The sequence below is a fragment of the Helianthus annuus genome, chromosome 15 (assembly GCF_002127325.2).
Source record: "Helianthus annuus cultivar XRQ/B chromosome 15, HanXRQr2.0-SUNRISE, whole genome shotgun sequence".
Classification (NCBI taxonomy): domain Eukaryota; kingdom Viridiplantae; phylum Streptophyta; class Magnoliopsida; order Asterales; family Asteraceae; genus Helianthus; species Helianthus annuus.
The window spans coordinates 3,249,304-3,276,152 of record NC_035447.2 but is presented as its reverse complement, the minus strand read 5'-3'; the positions used below and the strand labels follow the sequence as shown (position 1 = coordinate 3,276,152).

At 34.5% G+C, this 26,849-nt stretch overlaps 3 protein-coding genes and 1 long non-coding RNA gene across 6 annotated transcripts; all 4 read left to right on the top strand.

The window, feature by feature from the left end:
• Positions 1-9,281: 9,281 nt before the first annotated feature.
• On the top strand, positions 9,282-11,725 carry LOC110910107. Of its 3 annotated transcripts, none has more exons than XR_004881415.1 (5): positions 9,282-9,605; positions 9,688-10,046; positions 10,143-10,284; positions 10,470-10,557; positions 11,201-11,725. It is a non-coding gene; the product is annotated as an uncharacterized LOC110910107 (long non-coding RNA). The 3 variants fall into 3 exon arrangements; XR_004881416.1 differs by having other exon boundaries at positions 9,282-9,619; positions 10,470-10,538; XR_002575871.2 differs by having other exon boundaries at positions 9,282-9,619.
• A 4,057-nt stretch (positions 11,726-15,782) lies between these two features.
• LOC110910106 (protein SENESCENCE-ASSOCIATED GENE 21, mitochondrial) lies at positions 15,783-16,775 on the top strand. The gene is made up of 2 exons (XM_022154817.2): positions 15,783-15,956; positions 16,322-16,775. The coding sequence occupies exons 1-2, from the start codon at positions 15,895-15,897 to the stop codon at positions 16,536-16,538; spliced, it is 279 nt and encodes a 92-aa protein (XP_022010509.1). The 5' UTR covers positions 15,783-15,894; the 3' UTR covers positions 16,539-16,775.
• Positions 16,776-20,665: 3,890 nt separating this feature from the next.
• Positions 20,666-21,100, top strand: LOC110913149. Its single transcript, XM_022157999.1, has one exon. It carries the CDS (start codon positions 20,666-20,668, stop codon positions 21,098-21,100), a length of 435 nt encoding a protein of 144 aa, XP_022013691.1.
• A 2,370-nt stretch (positions 21,101-23,470) lies between these two features.
• Positions 23,471-25,018, top strand: LOC110910103 (protein SENESCENCE-ASSOCIATED GENE 21, mitochondrial). The gene is made up of 2 exons (XM_022154815.2): positions 23,471-23,634; positions 24,519-25,018. The coding sequence occupies exons 1-2, from the start codon at positions 23,564-23,566 to the stop codon at positions 24,733-24,735; spliced, it is 288 nt and encodes a 95-aa protein (XP_022010507.1). The 5' UTR covers positions 23,471-23,563; the 3' UTR covers positions 24,736-25,018.
• Positions 25,019-26,849: the final 1,831 nt, after the last annotated feature.

Below are 26,849 nucleotides of genomic sequence, written 5' to 3'. Positions count from 1 at the left end.
TTTAATAGCATTGAAGCCTCATCTAATCCATATTAGGTATTCTTGGAAGTATTATTAAACATCACGATGCTTCGGGTTCGCTAAAAGGTCATTCAGAGGTATAATTAAACATATTGACACTTTTAGTCCCTCTAACTTGCAAAGTTGCGCGTAACCTTACTTATAGGCATAAAAACCTTAGATGGCCATTATTTGGCATTCCCGAGAGTATAATCAAATATCATGAAGCTCCTGGTTTGTTAAAAGGTCACTCAGAGGTAAGAATTAACATGTTGACGTTTTTAACCCTTCATTGCGCGAACTTTCAATTAATTACGCAAACAACTACACTCGATTAACAAGTGGCTCATTTGTGAATATAAATACCATATGATGTTATTTAGAAACTTATTTAGGTATGTTAACACTTCCAGTCCTTTCACAATAAAAGTTTTTCGATTTTTCGAAAAATTAGTCCCTTAAATTCAATGTTGGACTTTATTAGGGTTTATTACACTTGTCAATACATCATTGGACGTGCTTTTTACGAGGTGTTACAGGAAATGACATAATGGATTGTATTATGCTAGCTTTACACAAGGATATCGAGGTGTCATAACCCCACCTTTTACAGTTTTACATTTATAAATGTTTTCGGGGGTGGAAAGACATGCAAGTTTTGCGAAATCACACAATATTTCTATGAATGAAAATTACATGTTCCCAAACCATGTTACAGACGAATTCCAACTAACTCAAATGGTTTATGAAAGGTTTATGCTAAATATACCGGTTTTACAAAACACACACGTATTTTCGAAACATTGCATGAGTTTCATGACTAGTGACGTGATTGTCCTAGTTACAATTAGGGAATGGGTTGTCCTACATACGAAACAACGGGCTTGGGTTGTCCTACATACAAACAATGGGACGGGGTTGTCCTACTTACAAACATCGGGACTGGGTTGTCCTACATAGAGACACATGGACTAGATTGTCCTACATACAAACATAAGGACTGGATTGTCCTCTACTCAACCATAAGGGTCGTAGGATCAGAACTATAACCGACTGCTAGTCTACCGTCTTGAGTACACATACGGGCATGTTGTCTCTGTCGTACGCGGACATTGACGGGTATACAAGTTTTACAAGGAAAAAGTTTTTCAAATAACATGTCGAGTAAAATGGTTTATTACGTTTTCTCAACAATATTCAAACCGGTTACAAAAAAGATTTATTTTAAATCTTTTTCAAACAAACTATGACACGGTTGGAATAGGAAAAACCATTGTGATTTGAGTGCTTAGCGGGTGTTCAACTTTCTAGAAATCTTAGCATTTTATACTTCCGATGTGCAATCAAGATACCTGTCGTTACGCCCAACTCTGATTTTAGCAAGGTGTGACAAAAACTTATACAAGTTTTGTCTATGAATACCGTTGATGCTTTATTTCTCTATATTTCAATTCCAACGGTTCTATTTAATTTTTATTAATCAAATTCTCAATAGTAGTTTTGGCTAACGCCGAGATCATCTCAACTTTGATAGCGGATCAACTTCCTCTTGTTGCCAGGTAATTTTGGGTTAATGTTCGAAATTCAATCCATGAGTTTAAGGATGAATTTTTTTTATTTGATCAATGTAAAGGCTTCTAAGTTTTGTTAATTTCAGAACCAATAGTACATTGATAAGCACCCACCCCACTTTTGTAGTAAATCATCGATGCACTACGCTAAAGTGATCAATACTACGTTGTATGTCATACATGTTTGTGGGTTCATGTTGTTTTCTGATGTGTGTCAAATTGTTAGATTCAAGTGAATATGACTCATTTAAAACCCCTAATTAAGGTAAAAATAAATTTAACCAACAACTTTAAAGTAGAGAAAATCTAATATGAAAATCATAATTAACACCGCAAAATTAATTAACAAGGTAGGTTAACACTTACTAGTCACAAGCACATCATGCTAGATTTTTTCATTGTGTTATGGATTTGTGTTTAAAATTCGATAGACATTACAAACCTAAATATATGTGTAAGCTTGTTGGGAATTCGATAAAAACTCAAACCGATTCGATTCGATTCGATACGAATTCGAATTTATTTTTTAGTTTTCAAATTTTGCATTAGCTTCAAATTTTGAATTTAATTTGAATTTACGATTTTCAATTTCATATTCGAAATATATATAGTTTATTTTTTACATAGTTTTAATTATTTTTTTAACCAAACCAACTCAATTTCGAATCAAATTTCGTTCGAATTTGAGTTTTTTTTCTGAATCATATTCAAATTCAATATTCGAAACCGAAATCCGTTTCGTTAAGCACTTGTAACATATACACATATCTTATATTTTTTATCTCTAACATTAAATTGCCTTTGGAGTGTGATTTTTCAAGATTGCACTCAATTCGTTTTATTAAAGCTTTCTATAACGTTTGTAGCGTAACTTAAAATTCAAGATGAAAAAGAAACGACTCAACTCAATCATAAAGACCTTCTTAACAAGTTTATTCTTCAAAATTATAGTTTTTTTTCTCTCCAATCCATTCATAAAGCATTTTATTGCTCCCATTAGCTACTAGAATGCATATAATAAAAGCCAATTTTTTGGAGGACAAGAATATATGTAAATAAAAGAAAATTTAGAGTGGTTGTAAATATGTAACTAGAATACATAGAAACGGGATCAGGAAAAATGCTCAAAAGTGTGAGAATGGTGAGAACATTTCCTGGCATAACTCATGCCGCTTAGAAAAGGGCGGAGGGGCTTTTTTGTCCTTTCATCTTCTTTTTTTCCAGTTTCGCTTTTCCCAATATTGTTGGTTTTTAAGATTTTTGGCTTAACTAAATTCAATATTTAATGGCATTTAATGGTTTCATTGTATTAACATTTTGGCGTTTATGGGGTTTATAGCGTTTATTCAAATCGTGTGCCATTATCTATTTGAATGTGGTTTTCTAAGGCGTTTAAAACAAGATGGCTCATTGTTCTATTATTTTTCTATAAAAATTTTGGTGTTTGTGTTATCTTGACGTTTTATTATTGTTATATTATATTTCAACCACAGGAAAAAAAAATACAAGCGAAGAAAATAAATTAAAAATCCTAATCGGATCTCTATTCCCAATCTTCACTGTCATCAGTCTCTCTCTTCTTTAATAGTTCTAGAACTGTCACCAAATATATGACGTTTTATGTAAAACTTAACAAACCTATTGGTTTGATTTTTTTGCCTGGTCGTCTGTTTCATCTGGCTTTTTTATGAATGTTTGGGGACATAGATTTATGTCGTGTGAGTGAGTTTTTCGCTTTTTCTTTATCTTGATCTTCATCGTTATAATCAACCCACTCTTCATTGTCATTGATCTCTTCTCATCATCCAAACTTTCATCAAGAATAAAAAATACAAAATGCCATATGATTGGCATCAATATCTTTTTCTTGAATTTTTTTCCATCTCATGCAGCAAAATCTTTCTGAGTTACTCTCTTCTGACAATAATTCATTCAGTGAAACTTCACGAAGAACAATTATGAATATCCAAGAAAGCATATTAGCCATCTTTGATTTTTTTTTTTTGGCGTTTTTCAATGAGTGGTATTTAGTGGTATTGGCGTTTGTTTTTTTGTTTGATAATATGGAAGTTGCTGAGACGTATCATTTTATAGGATGTCTTTTTGGCGCCTAAGTTAGGCGGTGCATTATTATAATAAAGTATTCGTCTTTTCAGTTATTGTTTGTAATTATTGTTTTTTATAAGCTTTATTTCTGAAGTCTGTAACACATCTCATCTTTCAAGTTTGGCGTTTTAGATTCTAATATAATAAATTTTCCCTATCTTTAGTATTACTGATTTGTATTTTTTGTTTCTAGTTACATTTTCAAGTTTCCTTTTTATTTTTTATTTTTTTATAATACTTTTTCAAAGTATTTTTTTTATAGTTTGGGAGTTTTTTATGGCGTTTAACGGGATGATATCGTTTAAACAAACATTTTTGTTGTATTGGCGTTTTTATTATATATGGCTTTTTTATTATATAACAATCAACTGAAAATGAAAATAAAAAAAAAGAATACATAAACAATTGATCTTCCAAATCTTCACTGTCACCAGTCATTTTCTTCTTTTTTGAATCATGTTAACTGGCTGGTTCGACTTTCGTATGATTCATTTTGTTTTTTTTTTTTTGTTTTTCAAGTAGTTTTATGTGTCGCTGTTTGGAAGCACACAGTCTGACATCAGCATCTTTTTCTTGAAGATTTGTCCATCTCATTCAGCAAAATGTTATTGAGTTTACACCCTTTCAGCCAACAATCTTGAATTTCACAATGAACGATGTAGATTTTTTTGAACTTTTTTGGCATTTTACCGATAAAAATAACGCCACGAAATAAGAGCACCTTAAACCTCAAAATTTGATCATGCTAAAATCAATAATGTTTTGCTGTATGAGATGGACAACATTGTTATAAGAAAGATAACTGAAAATGTTGTCCACCACACAGCTAAACTTTATTGACAACAAAGCTCAATAATGTTTTTGTATGTTTTGGCGTTATAAATTGGATGGAAGTTGAGGATTAGTGTTGTGTGTTGGTGTGTATATAATTTTGATATATAATTAAGCCCTTTTTTACACCTTTAGCCAAGTTTTAAATTTATAAAACACGATATTCACTAACACTAAACACACATATGGGCAAGTGCACCCATCGTGGACGTAGTATAGTGTTGGTAAGATACCGAGGTCGTCCAAGGACACAAGAGCTTTTAGTACCGGTTTATCCTCAACGTCTAATCAAATCAAAAAGTTAGAAAAATGTTTGTAAACTAAGAAAGTAAAAACTAACTAAATGCTGAAAAATAAAAATAAAATAAAAACAGATAGACAAGATGAATCACTTGGATCCGACTCGTGTATTAGTATAACCTTTGATTATTTTCGCACTTTTGCACTTGTTTAAGAGATTATCTTAGTTATTGTAGTAGGCCCCTCTTTTGAAGGCGACGTTACCCTCAACCCAGTAGTTTGAGTCAGCAAGGATACAATCCTAAAGGGTTAGATTATTGGAAGATAATGAATTAAGTTATTAATGCAAATTGTGGTAGGCCCCGCTTTTGGCGGTGACGTTACCCTCGGCTAAGTAGTCTGAGTCAGCAGGGATACAGTCCTAAATAGCCGGGTTATAGTATTAATAGTAGTTAACTTATGAGGGGGTCAAAGAGTTTGGATCCCCGCCATCCAATACCTATGGGCATTGAAGGAGATCCTACTAAATTTGACCCAGGTCCCTTGCAGGACCTCTAAACGCTGAACAAGGGCAAGACCCTTACCAAACCGTTCCCTTAACCCCCGACCGGGTAGCCAACATACCTCCATATAGACCGTGGAGATATGAATGGTGAAAATCTTTTATTTTATATAGACAGTAAAATAATGCCAAGACACCACGGACAAACGATAAGGAAAGATCACCTTCAACATAAGCAACTAGTTATTAAAGTCATTAATACAAAATCAAATAAAAAGTGCAAAAGATTAAAAATAAAAAGTATTATACTAAACACTTGTCTTCACCAAGTGATGTAAGAGACTTAGGCAAACATGGCCTTGATTGTCAAGAACTCTTACTATCAATCTTGGATCCCGAGACGACTCACACACTCTACGATGGACAATGGATGATGGTGGTGGATGATGGTGTTATGGTGGTGGTGGGTGGTGGATGAAGTGTGAGAGAGGTGGTGTGCCAAGGGATGAGTTGGAATGAAACCAAGCACTCCTATTTATAGGCTGAACAGAAGGCTGGGCACGGCCCCGTGTCTGCTGGACACGCCCCCGTGCCCGTCTGACACTCTCTCTCTCTTCATTAATTGTAATTCGCAATTACAATTAATGCGCCTGCTGTACTTTCGCCACGCCCCCGTGCTCACTGGACACGGCCCCGTGGTGGGCAATAGAAGCTTATACAGGTTTGTCTTTTCTGCTGCTTCTTGGGCACGGCCCCGTGCTGGCTGAGCACGGGGCGTGTTCAGGCTTCTGTTTTCTCTTCTTTGCTTGGGAGGATGCCGTTGAGGGTTCGGGCAGTCTACTTTTATTCCTTTTCTTGTATTTATGTTAGAATTAGCTGTCTTTTTGCTTCTTTTGTGAATTTGAGCTCATTTCATCCTGAAAATACAAAAGGAAGACAAAAACACTCTTTTTCCAACATTAGTACTTAAAAAGGGTTAGTTTTATGTCTTATTTGATGTAATTTATATGTTGCATTTTACACACATCAATTAGTTAATAAGATTTTACTCAATGAAATGGACAACATCCTCTGTTAAGGATTTCGTCCATTTCATTGAGCGAAATCTTTACAGACAACCAAACTGAATTTCAAAAAAAAAAACGTTTTGGGTTTGAAGGTATTTAATGTTTGGGTTTTTTGGCGTTTCTAAAGCGAACGGGATATATGAAATATGGCGTTTGAGTTTTTGTGTGTGTTTTTAATTAAAGGTCTGAGATGTTGTATATATAGGATTTTTTTGGCGGTTTTTTTAGGCGGGATTTTACCTTAATTAAGTTTGACGTTTTATATATAATGGCCTTTTTACTGGGTATGGTATGTGATTTTTGTTTTGGCGTTTTATTTTCATGAGATGACGTTTTGTGTGGAGAAGTCAAAACACCATTTTACCCTTAATGAAGCGCGTCCATGTAATAAAATTGATGTTATTTACGAAAACGCCACCGTGCCAATCTAGTCCATAGATTGTTTTGATCGGACGATCGATAAGCGTCCTCACCGTTCTCACAATTTCTACCGTTTTCTCTAAATCTCAACCCATAATACATATATACGTAACATATACATATAACATATGTTGTAGACATATGTAAACCACCAATACTATTATATTGCATTAAGCATTATTGTGGAGATGTTTCATTTAGATATTTTATACAAGCCAAAATAGATATTTTATCAGACTACGTTAGATTCGTATGCACTTCTAATTTTTTATTTTGTTTTTCATGTACAACGAGACCCATGAGTAAGACATATATTCATTAAAAATAATATGTTTCCATTTCTTTTAAATACAAAAACGCAAATGACAAATAAAATATAACCATTTTGAGTAAGAAACAATAAAACATTAGAGGGACTCGAAGCCACTTATTTTCTTGTTTTGTACAAAACAAACAATTTGGTCCAATTACTACGCACTAAAATATTCGAATTTATTTTAAATACACTTTGTTGCTATTTTTTTAAGAGCATCTTATTATTTAATAACAAAACTATATTCAACTTAGTAAAAACAAATTACATATTAATAAAAGTTATCGTAACCATTAGGGGTTGGTGGGTCTAGTCGTAAGACAAAGTTTTTTAAAACACTTAAACATTAGAGACTATTTGTTGAGCTTTTAATGAGCATCTTGATGACTCAGAAGTCTTATTGGTTCAACACCTAATGCTTTAGATTATTTGTTGCGTGTTCAACACTTAATGCTTTAGATTATTTGTTGCGTCAACAGATAAGCAAATATCTGAATGATTCAGACATTTGCCTCTGAATTGTTAAACATTATACTGAGTCTGAATGGTTAAAACACCTTATTTGAATTGGTTAGACATTTGCCTCTGAATGGTTAAGCATTATAATGACTCTTAATGTTAGACCATGAACTTATTTAGCACTTAATGGTTCAGATCTCTTACTAGTTCAACACTCACTGATTCAGAAGTTTGCGAAACAGCTTTTTTGACTTCAAATTCCCACATATTTACTAAAGATAACATTCAATTACTATAATATTAGAATCCAAATACATAAAAATAAAGCTTATACAAATAGAATAAGGTTATTCTACAAATGAATTTAACATATTAAACATGATAATTAAGTGAAAGAGGGAAATTCTTTTTTTAAAATTTTCCCATTTTAGTCACATGATCCAAAAAAAAATCATGTATTTACACCAGTAGAGTAATTATATAAATACATGAAAAAACATATATCGTATTTTACAGTTTGCAACTAAACATCATGCTTAAGTAGATGTAAACAAAGTTTAAAAAAAAAATCTTCTTTCACTTCTTATGTTTCTTATGTTTAGTATATTAAAACCGGTTTGTGTTTAAATCAAAGGCCTATTGTTAAAAATATTTAGAGAGGTATTTAATTTTATCATCTATGCACCAAATGTAATACACGTTTACATAAAAATCATGAAAGATTGTATATAAATAAGAATTTTATACAGTTTTGATTCATGAACCACTTTTTTTTAGTTTTTATATTTTTTTATTTAGCTCTGTAATATATAATGACGACGAGGCCCACTTTGGCGTCCAATGGTCTCGTCTTGGGCTTTGCTTTTACTTGGGCTCATCAACAAGGCGAGAAGTGATTTTTGTCTCTTTTAAAGTTGTGGGATAAGGCGGGAAAAAGAGATGTCTTATCTCTCTCAGACCTCATTAATTGCCCGAAGGCAATATGGAGATATCGTCGGAAATAGTACAACGAGGCAACTGGCCTCATTTAATGATCGGAGTATCGAACCGTTGGGGATCAGACACGTGTCTGAGTCTCCCAAGGGTCTAGAGAAACTGTTAGATGAAACTGAGATCTTTTTCCAAGGAGATAAGCCAACTTCTTTATTTAAGGAAGGTAAGCATTGAATACCGACCTCATTGAATACACAGAGATCATTTACTCCAAACATTCATTTGGACCACATTTAAGGCTCTGAGCCTAGAGTTCACACCAACGAGGATATTCCGGCGATCTTATACTCGTCGGAATAAGCTCCTCATCCTCCGGCATGGTTACTTATTCTCACGTCGGAGCTTGGTCATGGATTCCCCCTCCGGGGTCCTCCGTGACGAGGCTAACGATGTTCTTTTTTGTAGGAAGACGACATCAATTCATTACAACGTTGATGAGCCTCGTTGATCTTCTACAGGGACTCGACATATAAGATTGTAATCTACTTAATCTATACATGAGTAAAATTATTGGGGAAAAGATACGTGTAAGAAACCTCGTAAAAGGTACGTACAGAAGTAAGTATAACTTTTCTTTTTAACTTTCTAAATATAATATTTTATCTCCCGCCTTTGCAAATAAAATAATCAAGTATATATTTAATTCAGAATTTTTGAGTTTAATGAAAGGACATCGTTTCTATACAACTCACTAGTTCCACTAGTGGGTTAATATTATCGATTTTATCGGCGTGAATTGAATTTTATATAATAACAATTGATGAAAGGCCTTAGGAACAGTACACTAATTGACCAAGTTTTGAATCATATTTACGGTACTGCCACTATTTCTTTTTGTCCAACATAGCGAGGGAGGGGATCAGATAAACGGTAGAGAGAAGCAGAAAGAGAGAGAGAGATAATCGAAGCGACGCCAGCCTGTTCCAGTGACCATCTCTCTTCTGCCCCCGTTCCAGCGACGACGAGTGTCGTTGATACTAGAGGTTAATGGTGATTATTGACTCAAAAGGAAGCAGACCATAGCGCCTAAGGTTCTAGCAGAACTCCGGCGAGTCAGACATGTTGTGCGTGTTCCGTTTTGGTGTAGATCGGCAAGCACCAAGGTACCGATAGTGTGGTAAGTTCCGACCTATTAGACAAAAACAGAACATTATTTACGGTTGTGTCATCCTTTTATATTTGTAGAAGGAATCAAGGAAATGCGTGACACAGACTAACATAGAAACGGGACGGGAGTGAAGGTAGAGATAGTGTCCTCCACCAATCCTTACGGCGGACTCACGGCAGCGCACCGACGGTGACAAGCGACAGTGGTTCCATCAATGATGTCGGTTCGGTGTTACAGGCGACCGGAGGACGAGGGTTCCATGATCAGTGATGTCGGTTCGGTGGTGTCCAGGTGGTGTACGATGTCGAAGGGAGGCGGTGGCAGAATTTGGAACTAGGGTTCCGGCCGGTTACCATATCCCACAGCCGATCTGGCTTCAAGACGATGTCCCCGGCAACATGCAATGGCCGGGCAGTTAGGGTTTCGCCCCAAACAGGTACGTATTCTGACGAACATGGTTAAAGTTGACATCAATTGTTCTATTTATTTGGATGAGTGTAGCTTAGTGGGTCGATTTGTTGTATGGGGTCAGGGGGTGTTTCATGTGGTGCTCTCCGGCGACGTCAGGTGGTGACGGAGTAACAGAAGCAGGTGACAATATCCGGTAACAATTGTTTTTGGTGTCCAGGTGCAATCCGTCGATCGGCTGGTCTGGTCCTAATTCTAATAATCAGGTCTGACAAATCTTTAATCTTTATTGTTTTTTGGTCGAGGGTTTTGTTTGGTTCTGGCAATTCTTTGTTCCCTTGTGAAATTTCACATCTTTTTGCCAGAATTGTAATGGGTTTTGGTTAGGTTTAATTATTTGTTCTTTGGTATTGATTTACTTTTCCATGGACTAATCCTAACCCTAAATCAGTGTTTCGCCTTCTCTTGCACCGACGTAACTCCTGATTCACCCGTGTTCGCTTCAATTTATGTGTTTTAAGTAAGCTCCCAAGTCTCAGGTATGTGTATTTTGGGTCTTCATTCATATTTTGTTGTTTTTTATTTGGATACACCACCTTCAAAATGATATAACTTCAATTATTGTTGATTAATTGAATTGTTTGGTGGCTTCAAAGGAAAAATAATTAGCTATACTATCTTCTGTTGGATGCTTAAGAGTTAACTTTCTTCTTTTAACATATTATAAACCAGAGTCTATGACTATTTGAACTTCACTAATGGAAAGGATCCAACCACCTTTTCCCCAAAGAAATTATATTCTGCATTATACAAAAATAAGAAGCTCTTCGCTTTGATTTGGATAAAAAGTAGTTAAGGGCTTTGACCCATTTGCTAGCGGCCCGACTCAGTTTGCATTTATCTCTAACGGTAAAAAGAATAAGAAAAAATGAAACGAAAGAGGGCATGTGGGCCGAACGGGTCAAAAGTCATCCAAAATGTATATTTACGGATTTCCTAAATACTTTGCTCCAAAAGCAAATTATAATTGTAAAAAGTTGTCAAACTTTTGACCCGTCCTACTATGCTTAGGCAATAATGACATTAATTAGATAACCTTAAATAATCAGATAATTAATTAAATGCAAATCCAAACTTCTGTAAATTGGCTTTAGGCTGATACTTATTTATTTTATGTTATAGTCATCTTTCAGGTACGTGCAGTCCGTTACGAGATGAGGATGGGCAACAAACATTTCTGCAAGCACGTCAACATACGTCTATTCTTGCACCACGTGTTCCGAAGGATCTGTTTTTTACTTCGTCTTCTTATGTCGCGGGTATTGTGAAGCACTAAAGTGCGCTTCTGGTATGCGGAAAAGTATTTCGTTGTCTTCCTTACATCAAAGACCCAAGCCAGTCGCGATAGTGGGTCAGTTTTGTTAATTGCAGGTTGCAATTCTTAACATACCAGTTTCAAAGTTGTGCATTGCTGGTAACAAGACACATATGTAGAGAACAAAATTGCTCAGACCTTGACGAGTGTCAACCGTGTTACTACAAAGGATTCTTAATAAATCAGATTGCGTAGAGTGTCACTGCTGGTAAGATTTTATTAATTGCAAATTGTATTTTTTATTATGTGAGCTTCATAGTTGGTAAGTTGTATGTAAGGGGACAAGTATGTAAGGTACATGTGATGTGTCATATTGCAAATGCTGAGTTTCATGTTTTTATGGGTTTTATTTTTTTTTTTTATTTAAGATGTTTTACTTATTTTTACCATTAAATAAATCAGTGCGCCCGCCGCGAAGCGCGGGTTTAACCCCTAGTTTCTAATATGATATGAACCTAACTTAGAATTTATTACTTTCAAATTATTTGTATAAACGAGTTCTAGTGAGTTATGGGACAAATCTGAAAAGCCGAAAACATGTTCTGTCAAATGTGCCGTGTTCGGGTCAACCTATCGAGTTTGCAGGTGGGCGTGTTAATTTTATACTTTTTTCTCGCTTTTGTTTCATGATCAAACTTAAATTAATTGAGTACTTTAATTACAAAATTTAAAAGATAAAACAAATATAACAATCCATGGCAGATCAATAAGAAAAACTAGTATTTCAAAAAATAATCAGACCAAGGGGTATACATAAAACGGAGAATAAAAATATTACACTAACTTTAGACTTCGCTAACAAAGTTGAGGAGTAGCCCAAACGACCCCGCTCTCCTTCGTAGTTCCGCCCCTTGATAACAACCAAATTTTATACTTTTCGACGTAATATATGTATATATTTTATTGTAGATTTGTAACTTTGGTGAATTAATCAATATTAAATAATACTTTGTAATATAGAAATAAAAAAAGATTTTGGTTAGAGGCAGGGCCGGCCCGAAGGGTGTATGGGATGGGCGACGACTCAGGGCCCAAACCCATGGGTGGCCCAATTTTTTTTTTTGTATTAATCATGGTTGTAAAACAAGGTTTCCAAGGCCGAGTACTTCCCGAGTAGTCGCTACAAGGTAGGCTGCCGAGGCGACTTTCTTCGACTCCGCCTAATTACTCGGAGTCGGTTAAACGCGGTAACCTCGGCCAGAATTGGATCTAGTAGGTCAACTCGAGCCTAGTTTGACTTAAATAATCATAAAATATAATTTCTATGCCTATCATATTAAAGAATGAATATCATTTTCACGTATTTTGTTATAAATATTAGTAAATTTATGTTATTTGACATATATTTAATCTCCAAAAAGTAATTTTTTTGTAATTTTACATGTCCGAGTACTCCCCGAGTACTCTCCACCTAGACCGAGTACTCTCAACTCCCCAGTCTTCCGACTAGGGAGCGCCTAGCGACTTTTGCAACCATGGTATTAATTTTACAATGTAAAATTAGAATATATACGTAATGGATCAGAAAAATACCATCCTGAAGTACTTGATTTGGTGGTTGAAAGTGACTTGAATAATAAGAAGACACGGGTGCTAATCCCGACGTCCTCGGTTTTTTTTGTTTGTTTGTTTGTTATCTATTTATTAAATACAAATGACATTAATCGCCTACTTTTGTCAAGTTACATTAAATGATTGGTGTTGATTCAAATGACATTAATTTATTTTCATATATTAAATTTATATATATATATATATATATATATATATAGGGCAAGGATAAATTGAAAACCCACTTGAGTTGAATAAACCCTGAAAACCCAATAACAACCATTGATCATACTTGATGGATGGCTAGGATTCACTTTTTTCCACTAGTTGCTTTTATGTCCTTTTGTCTCAATTTTTAATATATTTCATGTACTGAAGGGTAATATTGGAACATTTATACAATTTCTCTTACAAACAGACAAAAGCCACATGTTGTAAGAAACCATCACATCAATATTCCTCTCTCCTCTCTCTCACTAATTTTGATCTTTTTTGTTTGCTTTTGTCTACGTACACTACAAAAAAAATGTGTTCAAAATATTATCTATTTATGTTTTTTTAGAATTTTAAAAAATGCAACTAACAAAACATATTAGAATTGTTACATTACTAAAAGCCAGCTATGTTGTTACATAAAGATGTTACACAAAAAAAGTGTAACATAACCAAAGAACAATTTATTTTTTGTTATATTATTATCATCCAATTGTTACACTCACACAAATCACTAAAACTCAGCTATGTTGTTACATAAAGATGTTACACAAAAAAAGTGTAACATAACCAATGAACGATTTATTTCTTGTTACATTATTATCACCCAGTTGTTACACTCACACGAATCCCCCTGACTTTTGTCAACTAGCACATTAGTTTCATCTAACAAACAAAAACATATTATAATTTTTACATTACTAAAACCCAACTATGCTGGGTTACATAAAGATGTTACACAAAAAAAGTGTAACATAACCAAAGAGCAATTTATTTTCTGTTACATTATTATAACCCAGTTGTTACACTCACACGAATCTCCTGACTTTTGTCAACTAGCACATTTGTTTCATCTAACAAACAAAACATATTAGAATTGTTACATTATTAAAAATTGAGTAACATAAAGATGTTACACAAAAAAAGTGTGACATAACCAACACAACAATTTAGTTTATATTACATTATTTTCTATTACACTCATATGAATCCACCTGACTTTTGTAAACTAGCATATTTGTTTCATGTAACAAAATTCACTTTATTTTTATTATACAAAGCCCACTTTTTTCATGATTATGTCATGTAAAAACTACAAATAATAACATTAAACAAGAAAAGTAACTTTGATTTTAATCCAATGAACAAAAACTTAAAACAAATTGTTTGATCGGTACTGATCTGAAATAAATTTTACACAAAAAAATTGATGCAATCAATAATCAAAACAAACAGATCCATAAAACAAAAACTTAAAACCCTTCATCTTCTTGAACAACAAAGAAAAATTGCAGATCCACAAAACACAACAAAAATGCAGACTAAAAAAGTGTAGATTTGCAAACAAAGCTGAAAAATAAACATACTTTTTCACCTTCTTGAACAAAAATTTCGAACAAAAACCTTCAGTCTCCTCAAAAACGTAAAAAAGATGTGTAATTTCACTCAATCTTTGACTAGTTCAAACAAAAACCTTCAGCGTCTCTTCGAGATCTCATTCATCATCTTCTTCATGTGCAATTTTCTTCAAATTAAATTAAAGAGGATCCGTCTTCATGAGGTTTGAAACTCAGTGGTACCTTCATCCACCGTCATCACCAAAGTTTAGATCTGAACCTCAAACGAACCCTAAGTGCACCGCAAAACCACCCCATATCGCAAACGAGATAGATCTGGGTTTTTTGATCTGAATAAAGTGGTAGTGGGTTTTTTGGTAGAGGAGAGAGATGAGTGAGGAGAGTGGTAGTTGCAATTAAGATGAATGAGGTCTGAGTTTTTTTATAAGTGTTGCTCTTATAAATTCTAGAGAGAGAAAATGTACAATTAAGATGAATTGTGTTTTTAAATTCTTGAAGTTATATGATAAAGAGACGTAGAGATAGAAAGAGAGAGAAATTAAAGTAAAGATGAATTGGAGAAAGATGGAAAGCATGTGAGAGAAGCTTTACAAGTACACAAGTAATTAATGGAAAGGATGACAAGAAAAGCAATGTTGAAAAGGTCTACATGTGCAGACTTACAATTGAAAAGGGGTCACCCAATTCTCAAAAGGTAAAAGAAAGAAAATGTCAAAATTGCCCTTGTCTCCTCACAACTAACAAGCAACGTGGCTAAATCTGATCCACATGTGAGGGTTTTCAGGGTTTAGTCAACTGGAGTGGGTTTTCTCCTTATAATTAGCATATATATATATATATATATATATATATTTATATTTAAGGGACCCGTATTTTCTATTCGTACAGGGTCAAAAGTTGTTTAAACATTTTCAAAGACGACCCTGGTTAAAGGGCTGGGTTTAAGTCAACCAAAAAATACTCGTATCGTGTTTAGGTTTATTCTATCAACACGCGTACACAACCCATTTAACCCTCTAATCTATCTTGAATTCAAGCACCTCACGTGAGTTACTATAGATGACTCTAGAACTAACATGATCAATTGTATGACAACTTCAAAAACAAAAAAAAATCGAGAGTCGCCGGCTGTTAGAACTTAGAAACGGAAAATGTCTCTTCACCACTTGTTATGGACACCCGGGCCCATTAGTCCACTTTCTTGACCCGACCCACTTTCACCCCTTCTTCCTTCTATTCTCTATAAATACCATCCCATTCTCATTCTTCATTCATCCATAACAAACTCCAACTACAACTCAAGCTCTCCATTCTTAAAGCTTCTAGACCTTCTACCCGCTACCGTCCGAACGATAAGATTCAAATCTTCGTTCGTCGCAATGGCTAGCGTTAAACTCGTCTCAACCTTCATCGTCGAACAACTCTCCATTGTTGCCGCCAGGTAACTTTATGTTGTAGTTTAATTATGTAGAATTGGATTTGCTATTCAAAAGGAGGTTGCGGCGCAACGTGTTGCCCGTTTACCTACCATTTTTTTTTATTGTTAATTATAATGATTTCATTAAAAAAATAGTTTCGTTAACTAAAGGCAATAATTTGATCTTGTAATTTTAATCTAGTGACTTGAGATTAAAAAGTTTGGTTTATTCGTTATATTACGATCCTGATGGTTAAGTGATGTATCGTATAGCGTGCAGATTGTGATGTATTTATTTTTAAAAATTTAGCAATTGCTGTTAAAAATAAATAAATAAACGAATAAATAAATAAAAACTTGACGATACTTTTTTTAATTATTTTGAGCAGACGTGGATTTGCGACTGCGACACAGGGGAGTGTAACCGGAAGCGTTAGGGGAACCGGAGTTGCAATGATGGCGAAAGTTAACGAAGAATCAAAGAAATCGACTCCATGGGTTCCGGATCCAGTAACGGGTTACTACAAGCCGGAGGGACAAACGAACGAGATTGACGCAGCCGAGCTTCGTGAAATGTTGTTGAAACAGAAAAACGGTCCGAACTAAATTCGTTGAAAGATGTTAAACATGAAGATGAATGAAGCTTATTAGTTTTGTTCATCCGATACATATTGCAACGATGAAGATATGTTGCTTTGTTTTTTTTTTTTTGGTATCCTTGTTACTTGTTATTTGTTTTTTTAGAGGAAATATGTTTGTTAAATAGAGGTGTGTTTGTTACATATAAGTTTAACGTCTATATAATAAGAACTAAAATCATTAATACACTTCATTTTATTTGAATTATAAGTTTTACGTCTATTTCTAGTTTTTCGGATAAGTTTATTTGAGGTTTGACTTAGATTCGAGTTATTGGGATCGGTTTATTTGAAATATATGACTTGGTGAAACAGAATTTGAATTAGAATTTAAAAAAAAAAAAAAAAAACTAGAATTTGTATTAGAATTAAAAAAAAACTAGAATATGAGAAAAAATAGATAATGTGAACGAAACATACAAAACAAAATAAAGAATATATATATTTATAATTTAAGTATAGTAAACTTAATAAAACTTGGTGATAATGTATTTTCTATTAAAAATTAGTTGTTTTGGAAATTACGAACATAACCAAAGCCTAAAAATATGTGTTATGGAGGAGTGAAATGTGAGGTTGTTTAAGCTTTAAGGTGACTTTATATGATTGACTTTATAATTTAATCATATTAAAAAAAGATTAAATCAAATCCGCCTCGACGCCACCCACGACTCCCCTCACATCCACCGTACCAGCGCCTCTTCGCGCTCCTTCCGATGCGGTGTTCACGCCCATTCATACTCTCCACAACACATGGTCTTACTAAAATAACTATAAAAGTAGTAGTTACCGTTAAATATATTAAGTATATGTATATACATTCAGGGGCGGACATATAGGTAGTTAAGGGGTGGCGTCCGCTACCCCTTGGTCGGAAAAAATTTGAAAAAATTAGTGTAAAATTTGGAAAAATTTGACGTTTTTTTGATTTCGTTACCGCTTATTTATAAAACGTTACCGCTTGGTCGGAATCCTAGATCCGCCACTGTATACATTTAGAAAAAGGTATAATTGGATGGTAGTGCAAAGTTAGGTTAAATGGAACTTGGAACATAAATCACGAACATGTGTCGCCCAATAAATATTATACGTGTGGGTGGAATCATTTTAACTCTAAACCATTCAATAAGAATTATGATAGTATGTTACAACCTATGCTTTTTATATTAAAGTTTATATTTTTTTTAATTATAAATAAGCTACCTTCCATACACGTTCCCCATATTACAAGAAGAAGCGGCGCAACTACACAAGTGGATAAATTCATCTAAAAAACAATTGACCCCAAAAATGTGACCCACACCCACATGCCATACATGATCCAAGTGGAACCCAAACTAAGTCGGCAATCTACCAACCAACAATTTGGTAGGGAATAATATAAAAAGTTTAAATCTAAAAATATCAATGTTTTAAATTATAATATTCTTTAATTCACTAAAGTACTATCGTGCCACTAGCGGAACCATCCGATCATATTCATCTTCACTAGTATATAATGTCTATACACTAGTTCCAGAGGAAGCTCAATAAATTTAGGAAAAACCATTTTGTGGGATCAAACTTAAGACCTAATAGTCCCTAAGCTTTATCTAACTGTAAAATGCCACTAGGTTATAATACCATAGACTATAATATTCTTTAATAACGTACAAGAAATAACCTCGTTTTATAACTTGTTAAGTACGAGTAAAATAGAAGCTAGAAGTTAACATGGAAGTTATTATCGTTAACTTAGATCATGAGCCATTCATGATAACCTACTCAAAGCTAGAAGCAGATAAAAGAGTTACGACGACAGAAGACGCAAACCATTGGAATTAAATGTTGATGACCACGTACTCCTCAAGGTAATAGTAAAAAAAAACCACGCGGAGTGTACAATGTGGCCATGAGTCATTCATCGCACTTCATCTACATGTGAAAATGATGTGGTAACAGTTTTGTAAGTACCATGAAAACAAAATAACCTAATGCAAAACGTGTATCCTTCAATGCATTTCGTTGTCTTCTATTTGGGTAAGCCTTTACATCTTAATCAATATACGAAAAAACGTGAATTCTTTCGGTTGATATGAGGGAAGGGCTTTGAACCAATGACAGTTAGACCGGACTTGACTTGCCCAAACTTAGCCACTGTTTCTGATTTAGAGGCAAGCAAGTTGGAGTCGCCATTCTCTGAAGACGAAATTAAGGTAGCGATATGGGATTGTGATGGAGATCGGGCACCGGGTCCGGATGGTTTTAATTTCAAGTTCGTTAAAAGGTGTTGGCCAGCTCTTCGGGTAGATTTCGTGAATTTGTTTAATAAATTCTACGAGGATGGCTCGCTTAATAAAAGTTGCACCTCCTCATTTATCGCTCTCATTCCAAAAATTAAAGATCCGGTAAGTCCAGCTAACTTTAGACCAATTAGCCTTATTGGAGTGGTTAACAAAATTATTTCCAAGGTCCTAGTAAACCGTCTCAAAGGGGTTCTTGGAAATTTGATCTCGGAACATCAATCAGCGTTCTTGGCCGGTAGAAACATTATGGATGGTCCACTCGTGCTTAACGAAATTCTTAGCTGGGCGAAGAAAAATAAGAGAAAAGGAATGTACTTCAAAGTTGATATAAATAAGGCATACGATTCGGTAAATTGGGCCTTTTTAGATTCGATTACGGCCCAAATGAAGTTCCCTAGTAAATGGAGAGGGTGGGTAATGGCAACATTACAATCGGCTAGAGCGTCAGTATTGGTAAACGGGTCCCCAACTAGAGAATTTGATTGTACCCGTGGCTTACGGCAGGGAGATCCACTGTCCCCCTTTTTGTTTGTGATAGTTATGGAGGCATTATCGGGAATTATGAAGAAAGCCGTCTCCGTTGGTTTGTTCAATGGAATCAAGATCTCTAATGAAGGTACGTCTTTATCCCATCTCATGTATGCCGATGATGTTATTTTTATTGGGGATTGGTCACTGTCAAACATAATCAATTTGAGAAGAGTGTTGAGATGTTTCTACTTGGCTTCGGGGCTAAGGGTAAATCTGGAAAAATGTAGTATCTTTGGTATTGGGGTGGAGGATCTGGAAATACAAGAGATGGCAAACCTATTAAGATGTAAGAAAGGTGCATTCCCATTCAAACATCTTGGTATGTTAGTTGGCGCGAATATGAATTTAGAAAAGAATTGGAAAACGGTTATAGATATATTTAAAAATAGGCTATCATTGTGGAAAGCAAAAACACTATCTTATGGTGGAAGGATTACGCTTATCAAATCAGTGTTAAATGCCTTACCCACATATTTTTTCTCACTGTTCAAGGCCCCGATAAAAGTATTGGATGCACTCGATAAGATAAGAAGGGTAATTTTTTGGGGTGGGTCGGAAGAAAAGGCTAAAATGAACTGGGTGGCATGGGATAGAACTATTGCTCCGGAAGAATATGGGGGGTTGGGGTTTGGCTCGTTAAGAGATGCAAATTTAGCAATGTTGGCAAAGTGGTGGTGGAGGTTCAAAACGGAAAAAAATGGATTGTGGAGGCGAGTGGTTTGGGCAATACACCATAATTCGAGAGGATGGAAAGATATCCCAACAAAAGTTTCAATACCTGGGCCGTGGAAAAGTATCACAAGCATCCGTAACGTACTACTACAAGCCGGTTTGGATCTGGAAAGGGCGACATCAGCTGTGTTGGTTAGCGGAAAAAATATATGTTTTTGGTTAGACTGCTGGGCCGGTAATGAACCGTTTTACGTGATGTGTCCAGAACTATTCAGAGCTGAAAAACACAAAGGATGTTTGGTTCAAGATCGGCTGGGGAAGAATGGGCCGAATCTGGTCTTTAGCTGGGCCTGGTTAACACCGGAACTGGGTGTTATTGAAGCGGATCAACTAAGCCAAGTAGTGGACCTGATTTGTGGATCTAGTGGGCTGAACATGTCCTCTGGGCTGGATATATGGCAGTGGAATTTTGATGGTGGTGGAAGTTTCAGTGTAGCAAGTATAAAAAAAAACTCTAAGCTCGGTCAATCGTGTGCGCCCCGGTAAAGCGTTTGAGTGGAATAATTGGGTCCCGAAAAAAGTGGGCATCGTGGCATGGAGGGCAGAGATGGAACGACTGCCAACCAGATGTGCTTTGGCGGCTCGGAGTATCCCGGTGAATGATCGAACGTGTATCATGTGTGGAAGTTATGATGAGTCAAGTGAACATCTGCTTGTTTCATGCCAGTTCGCACAAATGGTATGGCAAAATATTGCATTATGGTGCTCGATTCCCCCGATTATAGCATTTGATTTAAAAGACATATTGACGTTGCATGAGGTGTGTATGGCTTCCGCCAAAAAAAGGAAGGCAATACATGCGGTTATCTTGGTTGCTATTTGGAGTATCTGGAAATCGAGGAATGAGGCCGTGTTCCAGCAAAAAACTCCAAACACGACTAAGACTCTGGATGAAATTAAAGCGGTGGCGTACCTTTGGGTGAAGAATCGGTCAAGATCGATGTCATTAACGTGGGAGGATTGGAGCAAATTTAAGATCTAGAGATGATGTAATTGTTTGGTTTTGGTATCAATTGGTGTAAAACTTTTGTATGTTTGGTGGTAGCATCTTGCTACAAATGAATAAAATTATTTTGTCGGCCGTTCAAAAAAAAAAATTATAGTGACTAAAATAAATAACCGTTTAAAATATATTGGTTTGATAGTATAATATAATCATTTTCATACTATAAATTACTAACATGTTGGTGTTTTACATAATTGTATTCTAAGCATAGGGAGTGTTTCAAAAAAAAAAAAAAGTTGGCCTTTTCACTTTTAATTTAAAGGTTTTCATTTTTTTTTGCATTTTAACCTCATTATTTTTTTTACTATTACCCAAAGTTTTTCAAGTTAACCCATAATACTTTTTTATTTACAACTTTATCCCCCATACTTTTCATATTTTTCAAATTTTTCGTTATACGTTTCGTTCTACATTTTGTGAATGAATACGCTGCGACGTGTGTGTGGGTTCAATGTTTTTTTGTCTATTTTATTTTCATTTGAAAAGCCTGTTGCAATACGTCTTTATTTCCCTGTTTGGGTTCGTCGCAACGAGCGAGGGTTCTAGATTTACTTAGTTACTATTTTCTATGTTTTACGTTTGAGTCTAATTTTTTCGCATTAACACGACGACGCAACGGATGTGCATGGTTCAACGATCTTGCGTATGCTTTTCGTTCTGTGTTATTGTTTCCTTTTACGTTATTTTGTTTTTACCTGTTTTTTCGTGTGTTGGTGGTCGCTAGCAGTGACATAGTATTGGTACTACTTGACATAGTTTACGCCCCGCCGCAACGCGGGGGACGTTAATACTAGTTAAATTATAATTTATAAATATCACAATTGTATGGTCGATTTGTAAGGTTAGGTAGCATGGAACCAGGAACATAAATCGTGAACACGTATCGACCATAAGATATTATATTAATATGTGTGGGTGGAATCTTTTTAATTCCAAACCATTCGATGTCTATGAATCATATCCTACTTAATTTTAGGTATGTTTAAACATATATTTTATAAATATATATGTGATAAATTGGGAGTGGTCAGTGGTGTGAGTTAAAGTGATAGTTAGGAGTGACAGCGGTCAATACCCAATAGTTAAAAATGATAAAATCCAATAAGCCTATATTAATAAATATTAATAAATGTCATAAAACAATAATATACTTTTAGTCTTAAATTGATATAGGTTTTTACTTTTAGTCTTAAATTGATATAGTATAAATGTTTTCTGTGATCATTATTATTGGTGTACACAAAATGAAAAGTATTAATTTATTAGGTTTTTACGTTATCTCATATTAATTTTTACACTTTTATTTCTTTTACAATTTATTTCCATTCTATTATTTGGGTAACTACACATCACCATTTTTTTTTCTTATGATAGTTAAGTTTTTTTTGTTACATTTAAAAGCTTCATATCATTTCATTCGTACGAAAATTCTCTGTCGTGAAAGAGAAATTCTAGTTATAATAAACTACCTTTCATAAAAAAAAAAAAAAAAAAAAAAAAAAAAAACAAAACAATTGACCCCCACACACGATATTTATTTAGTCAATAATATGAATATCAGCCGCCATTGATACAGATACATACATGCATCATTCTGGGTCAGTTAATGTATGATGGACGTGAACAATCCTAGTGGAACCCGAACCAACATGGCATGTCTCACTACTAGCAATTTGGCAAGGGATAATAAAAACTTTAAATGAAGCTATTAATATTGTACTTTTTAGATTTTTTTTAAATAAATCTTCTAACTTATTTAATACAAGTAATATAAAAACCTAAAACATATAAGAGCCTCTCTAATGAGGAGCATGTGAGTTGTCGGACGGTGGGACGGCTCGAATAATGTCGAAGGATGGATTTCCACTCGTGAAAAGCCGTATCCATAGGACGTTGCTGATAGCAGTGTCCGTGGCTATAATGGGTTGGGTTCTTTTCATAGGCTCTGACCAACCCGCTTTTGAAACCACATCAATCGGTTAGACCAGTGAACCAGTAAACCACCCACAAGTTTATATATCAGTTCGGTTTTTAAATTATTTATTATTAAACCGCAAGTCCTATTCCTATATGCCAGCATAGAAGCCAAACTACTTAAAATATTAATATTGATAATAAATAAAATAATATAAAAATCTTTGTATTTTACACGTTCTGAAAAGTCATGACAAGAGTCAATAGCAAAAAGGATGACGACTCTACATCCAAACAATGAACATGTCCACGTGTCACTTTCTCATTGACCACTTCACTCTTTCAGTGCCAGCTCATCACCTTCCCTCATTTCCCAGTACCTTCACGCGCCCACCCCTTCATCTATAAATACCAAACATTTTCTCATATTAAACTCATAAAACAAATTTATTCGAGAACACAAACTCTAAATTACCCTGTTAGAGTTTCGTTCTCGAATATACTTCAGCTTCAATCTCATATCCTATGGCACGATCTATCACGAACGCTAATCTCGTTTCATCGTTCGTTGCCGATCAAATCTCCCTTGTTTGCCGGTAATTTACTTCAATTTGTTTATTACTTTTGATCCTTTGTTTTTTCTCATTGAATTTATAGAGATCAATTATACGCTTTGTTATCATAGTTGTTAATAGCGAATAACAACAAATAGCGATAGATAGGGCTGACAAATCGTGTCTTAGCAGGTTTAACAGCTGATAATGCGAACAACAAAAATTTTAAACATGAATACGACTCGTTTAACTACTTTATATCCAATGTCTATAAGACAGATGTATATTTTATGCACCGAGAAATAATGGATCCTAACTTTCAAATTTTGATTATTTTTAAAAACGTAAAAAATCACATTGTGTACTTTTCTATTATCGTGTCTTAGCAGGTTACCTACAGGTTACCTATTGCCAGCCCTAGCGATAGATAGGGGCCGATTATTTTATAAATAGCAATACACTAGAAAAAAAATTAAATGTACATTATATCAAAATACCCTGGAATATATGCTATTTTACATGTATATTTAACAAAAACCTAAAATCTAGCTATTTTATAGCTATATTTAATTGCTATTTATATTAAAGATAACAAAAAAAATAAAATAAATTGTCGTTATCGCTATTTATCGCTACAAACCCTAATATCAAGCCTAGACCCATACGCTACATAGCGCGCTATAGCGGTCGCTACGCTCGCTATTGACAACTATGTTTGTTATTATGTTAGATTATCTAGTTAGTAGTCTAATTTTTATGATTCCATAAACTAATTAACATCCTCTGTCTTTTCTCAGTGAATTATCTAGAGATAGATTGTTTGATAATTATATTGAAACTTTAGGTTACTTGAATTATTAGTATTTGATCTTTAACTCTATGTTAGATATGTAGTTTGATAGTTGATTTAATTTGTCGAATTATAGGCGTGGATACGCGGTGATATCAACCGGAAATGTGTCTGGAAGCTTGAGGGCGAGCGGAGTTGCAATGATGAAGAAAGGAGGTGAGGAATCGAACGTATCAAATCCATGGGTTCCAGATCCGGTAACTGGCTACTATAAACCCGAGGGCCAAACAAACCAAGTTGATGTGGCTGATCTTCGTGATCTGCTTCTAAAACAGAAGAATCGTCGACAATAAGTTTGTTGGGAAGATCGAACTAGATGTTAAACGATGAATGTTGGTCATCTAAGTGACTACACACTATGGGATGATTTAGAAGTGGTTTGGTTGCAACAAAGGATTTGTTATGCTTGCATTGAGGAGATATTATATAAATATGATGTTATTATATCTTTTTGTTGTTGTGTATGGTAATTCTGATTCTTCTATTGTTTATAGTCAAAGTGTTCAAAATAACATATGTGTTGGTAATCTCATATTTAATTGTAAAACTTTATTTTATAATTATTTGATTGTAAAACTATGCTTTTATATTTAAACTCACTGAAAGAGTCGATAGAAAGTATAAGAGGTTTAAGAATTTCATGAAAAAATTTAAGTTTTAACATATGTTCTTAAAACTATATAAAATATCATATATTTTTTCGAACCGAACCGAATAAGAATTTAATTTGTACATCAAAGAATTTGTTTTATAATTTATATATACTTTAATACAACTGTTGTTGCGAATTTTACATGGATGTACTATTTATTAACCGTTTTTAACATTCATGAATTATCAAATTCTTGACAAGGTTCGTTTCTAAACTTTAAAAAAAATAAAAAAATAAGGTGTTCATTACCGACAGATAACACCTTATTAAAGATTGGAAACAAACTTTATCAAGATTGCAACGATTGTATCAAAGTATATAAATTATAAAACAAATTCATTGACGTACAAATTAACATCTGTAGACCCGTGACATACGAATTACTTAATCCGCAATAAATATATAAAAAAATTTAAAATACATGAGGAATTTAGATTTTTTGGCATAATTCATCCAGAAAAAAGGTTTGCAAATGTTATAGGTCATCGAATTAGAAAACATTACGAAATGACCATATGATTTAATGGGTTAAGACGATGAGTACTATTTAATGTAAGTTCAAATCATAATCACTTACTAAAAGACTGCCTGATCCAACAAATACCTGAAAGCCCATTAAGCTTACTATCAAATATCAACGAGTCATAAAATTTGGGCTATAGTTTGGGCCAGTTTAACCTTAAAGTTCTTGACCCGGCCCACATAATTTACAAAACCATCGGCACCAAATTTCTTCAGGTATTCTCCATCATATATGTCCCCGATAGCCCGATTCAAGCTTTGAATATTATAAAAATTCGGTGTGATCAGTTATCTTTTTAAAGAAAAATTTTTTACACATAAATAGTTAAATACCACATACCAAACCATGGGCGTAGCTTGGAAGGGGCCGGGAGGGGCGCCCGACCCCCCGAACTTTTCGTTCAGTAGTGTTATGTATGTACGTTTTGTATAGAATTTTTTAGATATATACGTTTTGACCCCCGGTTTTATAATTTTTAAGGTATAATTTTAGGTCCGGTGACTTCCGACCCCCCGGTCGGCAATCTCAAGCTTCGCCACAACCAAACCGTTTTTTTACTCGTCATATGGTCATTGGGGTAGACTTGCATGGTTAGAAGTGTATTATGTGAGTCAAATTGGGACTCATTCTAACTCGGATGAGTAGTACTAATAGGATTTAGAACATAAGAAGAAAAAAAACTTGGGAGTTTAGAAAAATCTCAAAATAACCCAACAAAACTAGCGATTATTATTATGTTTTTGATTTAATAAACGAGTTCATCCAAAAATTACATTACATCAATATAATTCGATCTGATCCCCCTTCCAATCGAATGATCGTTCCAACATTTAAACTACCTACAATTAGGAGACGAGTAAAAATCGCTAATTGGGAAGCTTTTGTCTACAAAACCGCCAATATTGAACACGAGTTGATTGTCACGGCCCCCGCGCCCGGTTTGACCCGGTCCAGGAGCCGCGGGACAGAAAAACCCGTGGTATTTATGTTTACAGCGGAAGTCTTAACAGGATCGGTTTAAACTTAAAAATTTGCCCGAGTATTATTTATTTACATTTCAGGATAAACCCCGTAAATTTCATAATTTCATTATTTTACAAACATGTTTATTTATTTATTTGAGCCACTCCTTCAAGCTTGATGGTGCTCCGTAGCACGTGTACTGAATTCACAGTATGTCACCTGAAACATGTTGTAAAAAGGTTTTGTCAGCGGGGAAATACTGAGTGAAT

Excerpts from the sequence above, each read along its gene's own strand:
- LOC110910103 (XM_022154815.2), top strand. The coding sequence starts at position 23,564 with ATGGCACGATCTATCACGAACGCTAATCTCGTTTCATCGTTCGTTGCC. Across the intron at positions 23,635-24,518 it reads CAAATCTCCCTTGTTTGCCG|GCGTGGATACGCGGTGATAT; the intron begins GTAATTTACTTC and ends GTCGAATTATAG.
- LOC110913149 (XM_022157999.1), top strand. The coding sequence starts at position 20,666 with ATGGAACGACTGCCAACCAGATGTGCTTTGGCGGCTCGGAGTATCCCG.
- LOC110910106 (XM_022154817.2), top strand. The coding sequence starts at position 15,895 with ATGGCTAGCGTTAAACTCGTCTCAACCTTCATCGTCGAACAACTCTCC. Across the intron at positions 15,957-16,321 it reads CTCTCCATTGTTGCCGCCAG|ACGTGGATTTGCGACTGCGA; the intron begins GTAACTTTATGT and ends TATTTTGAGCAG.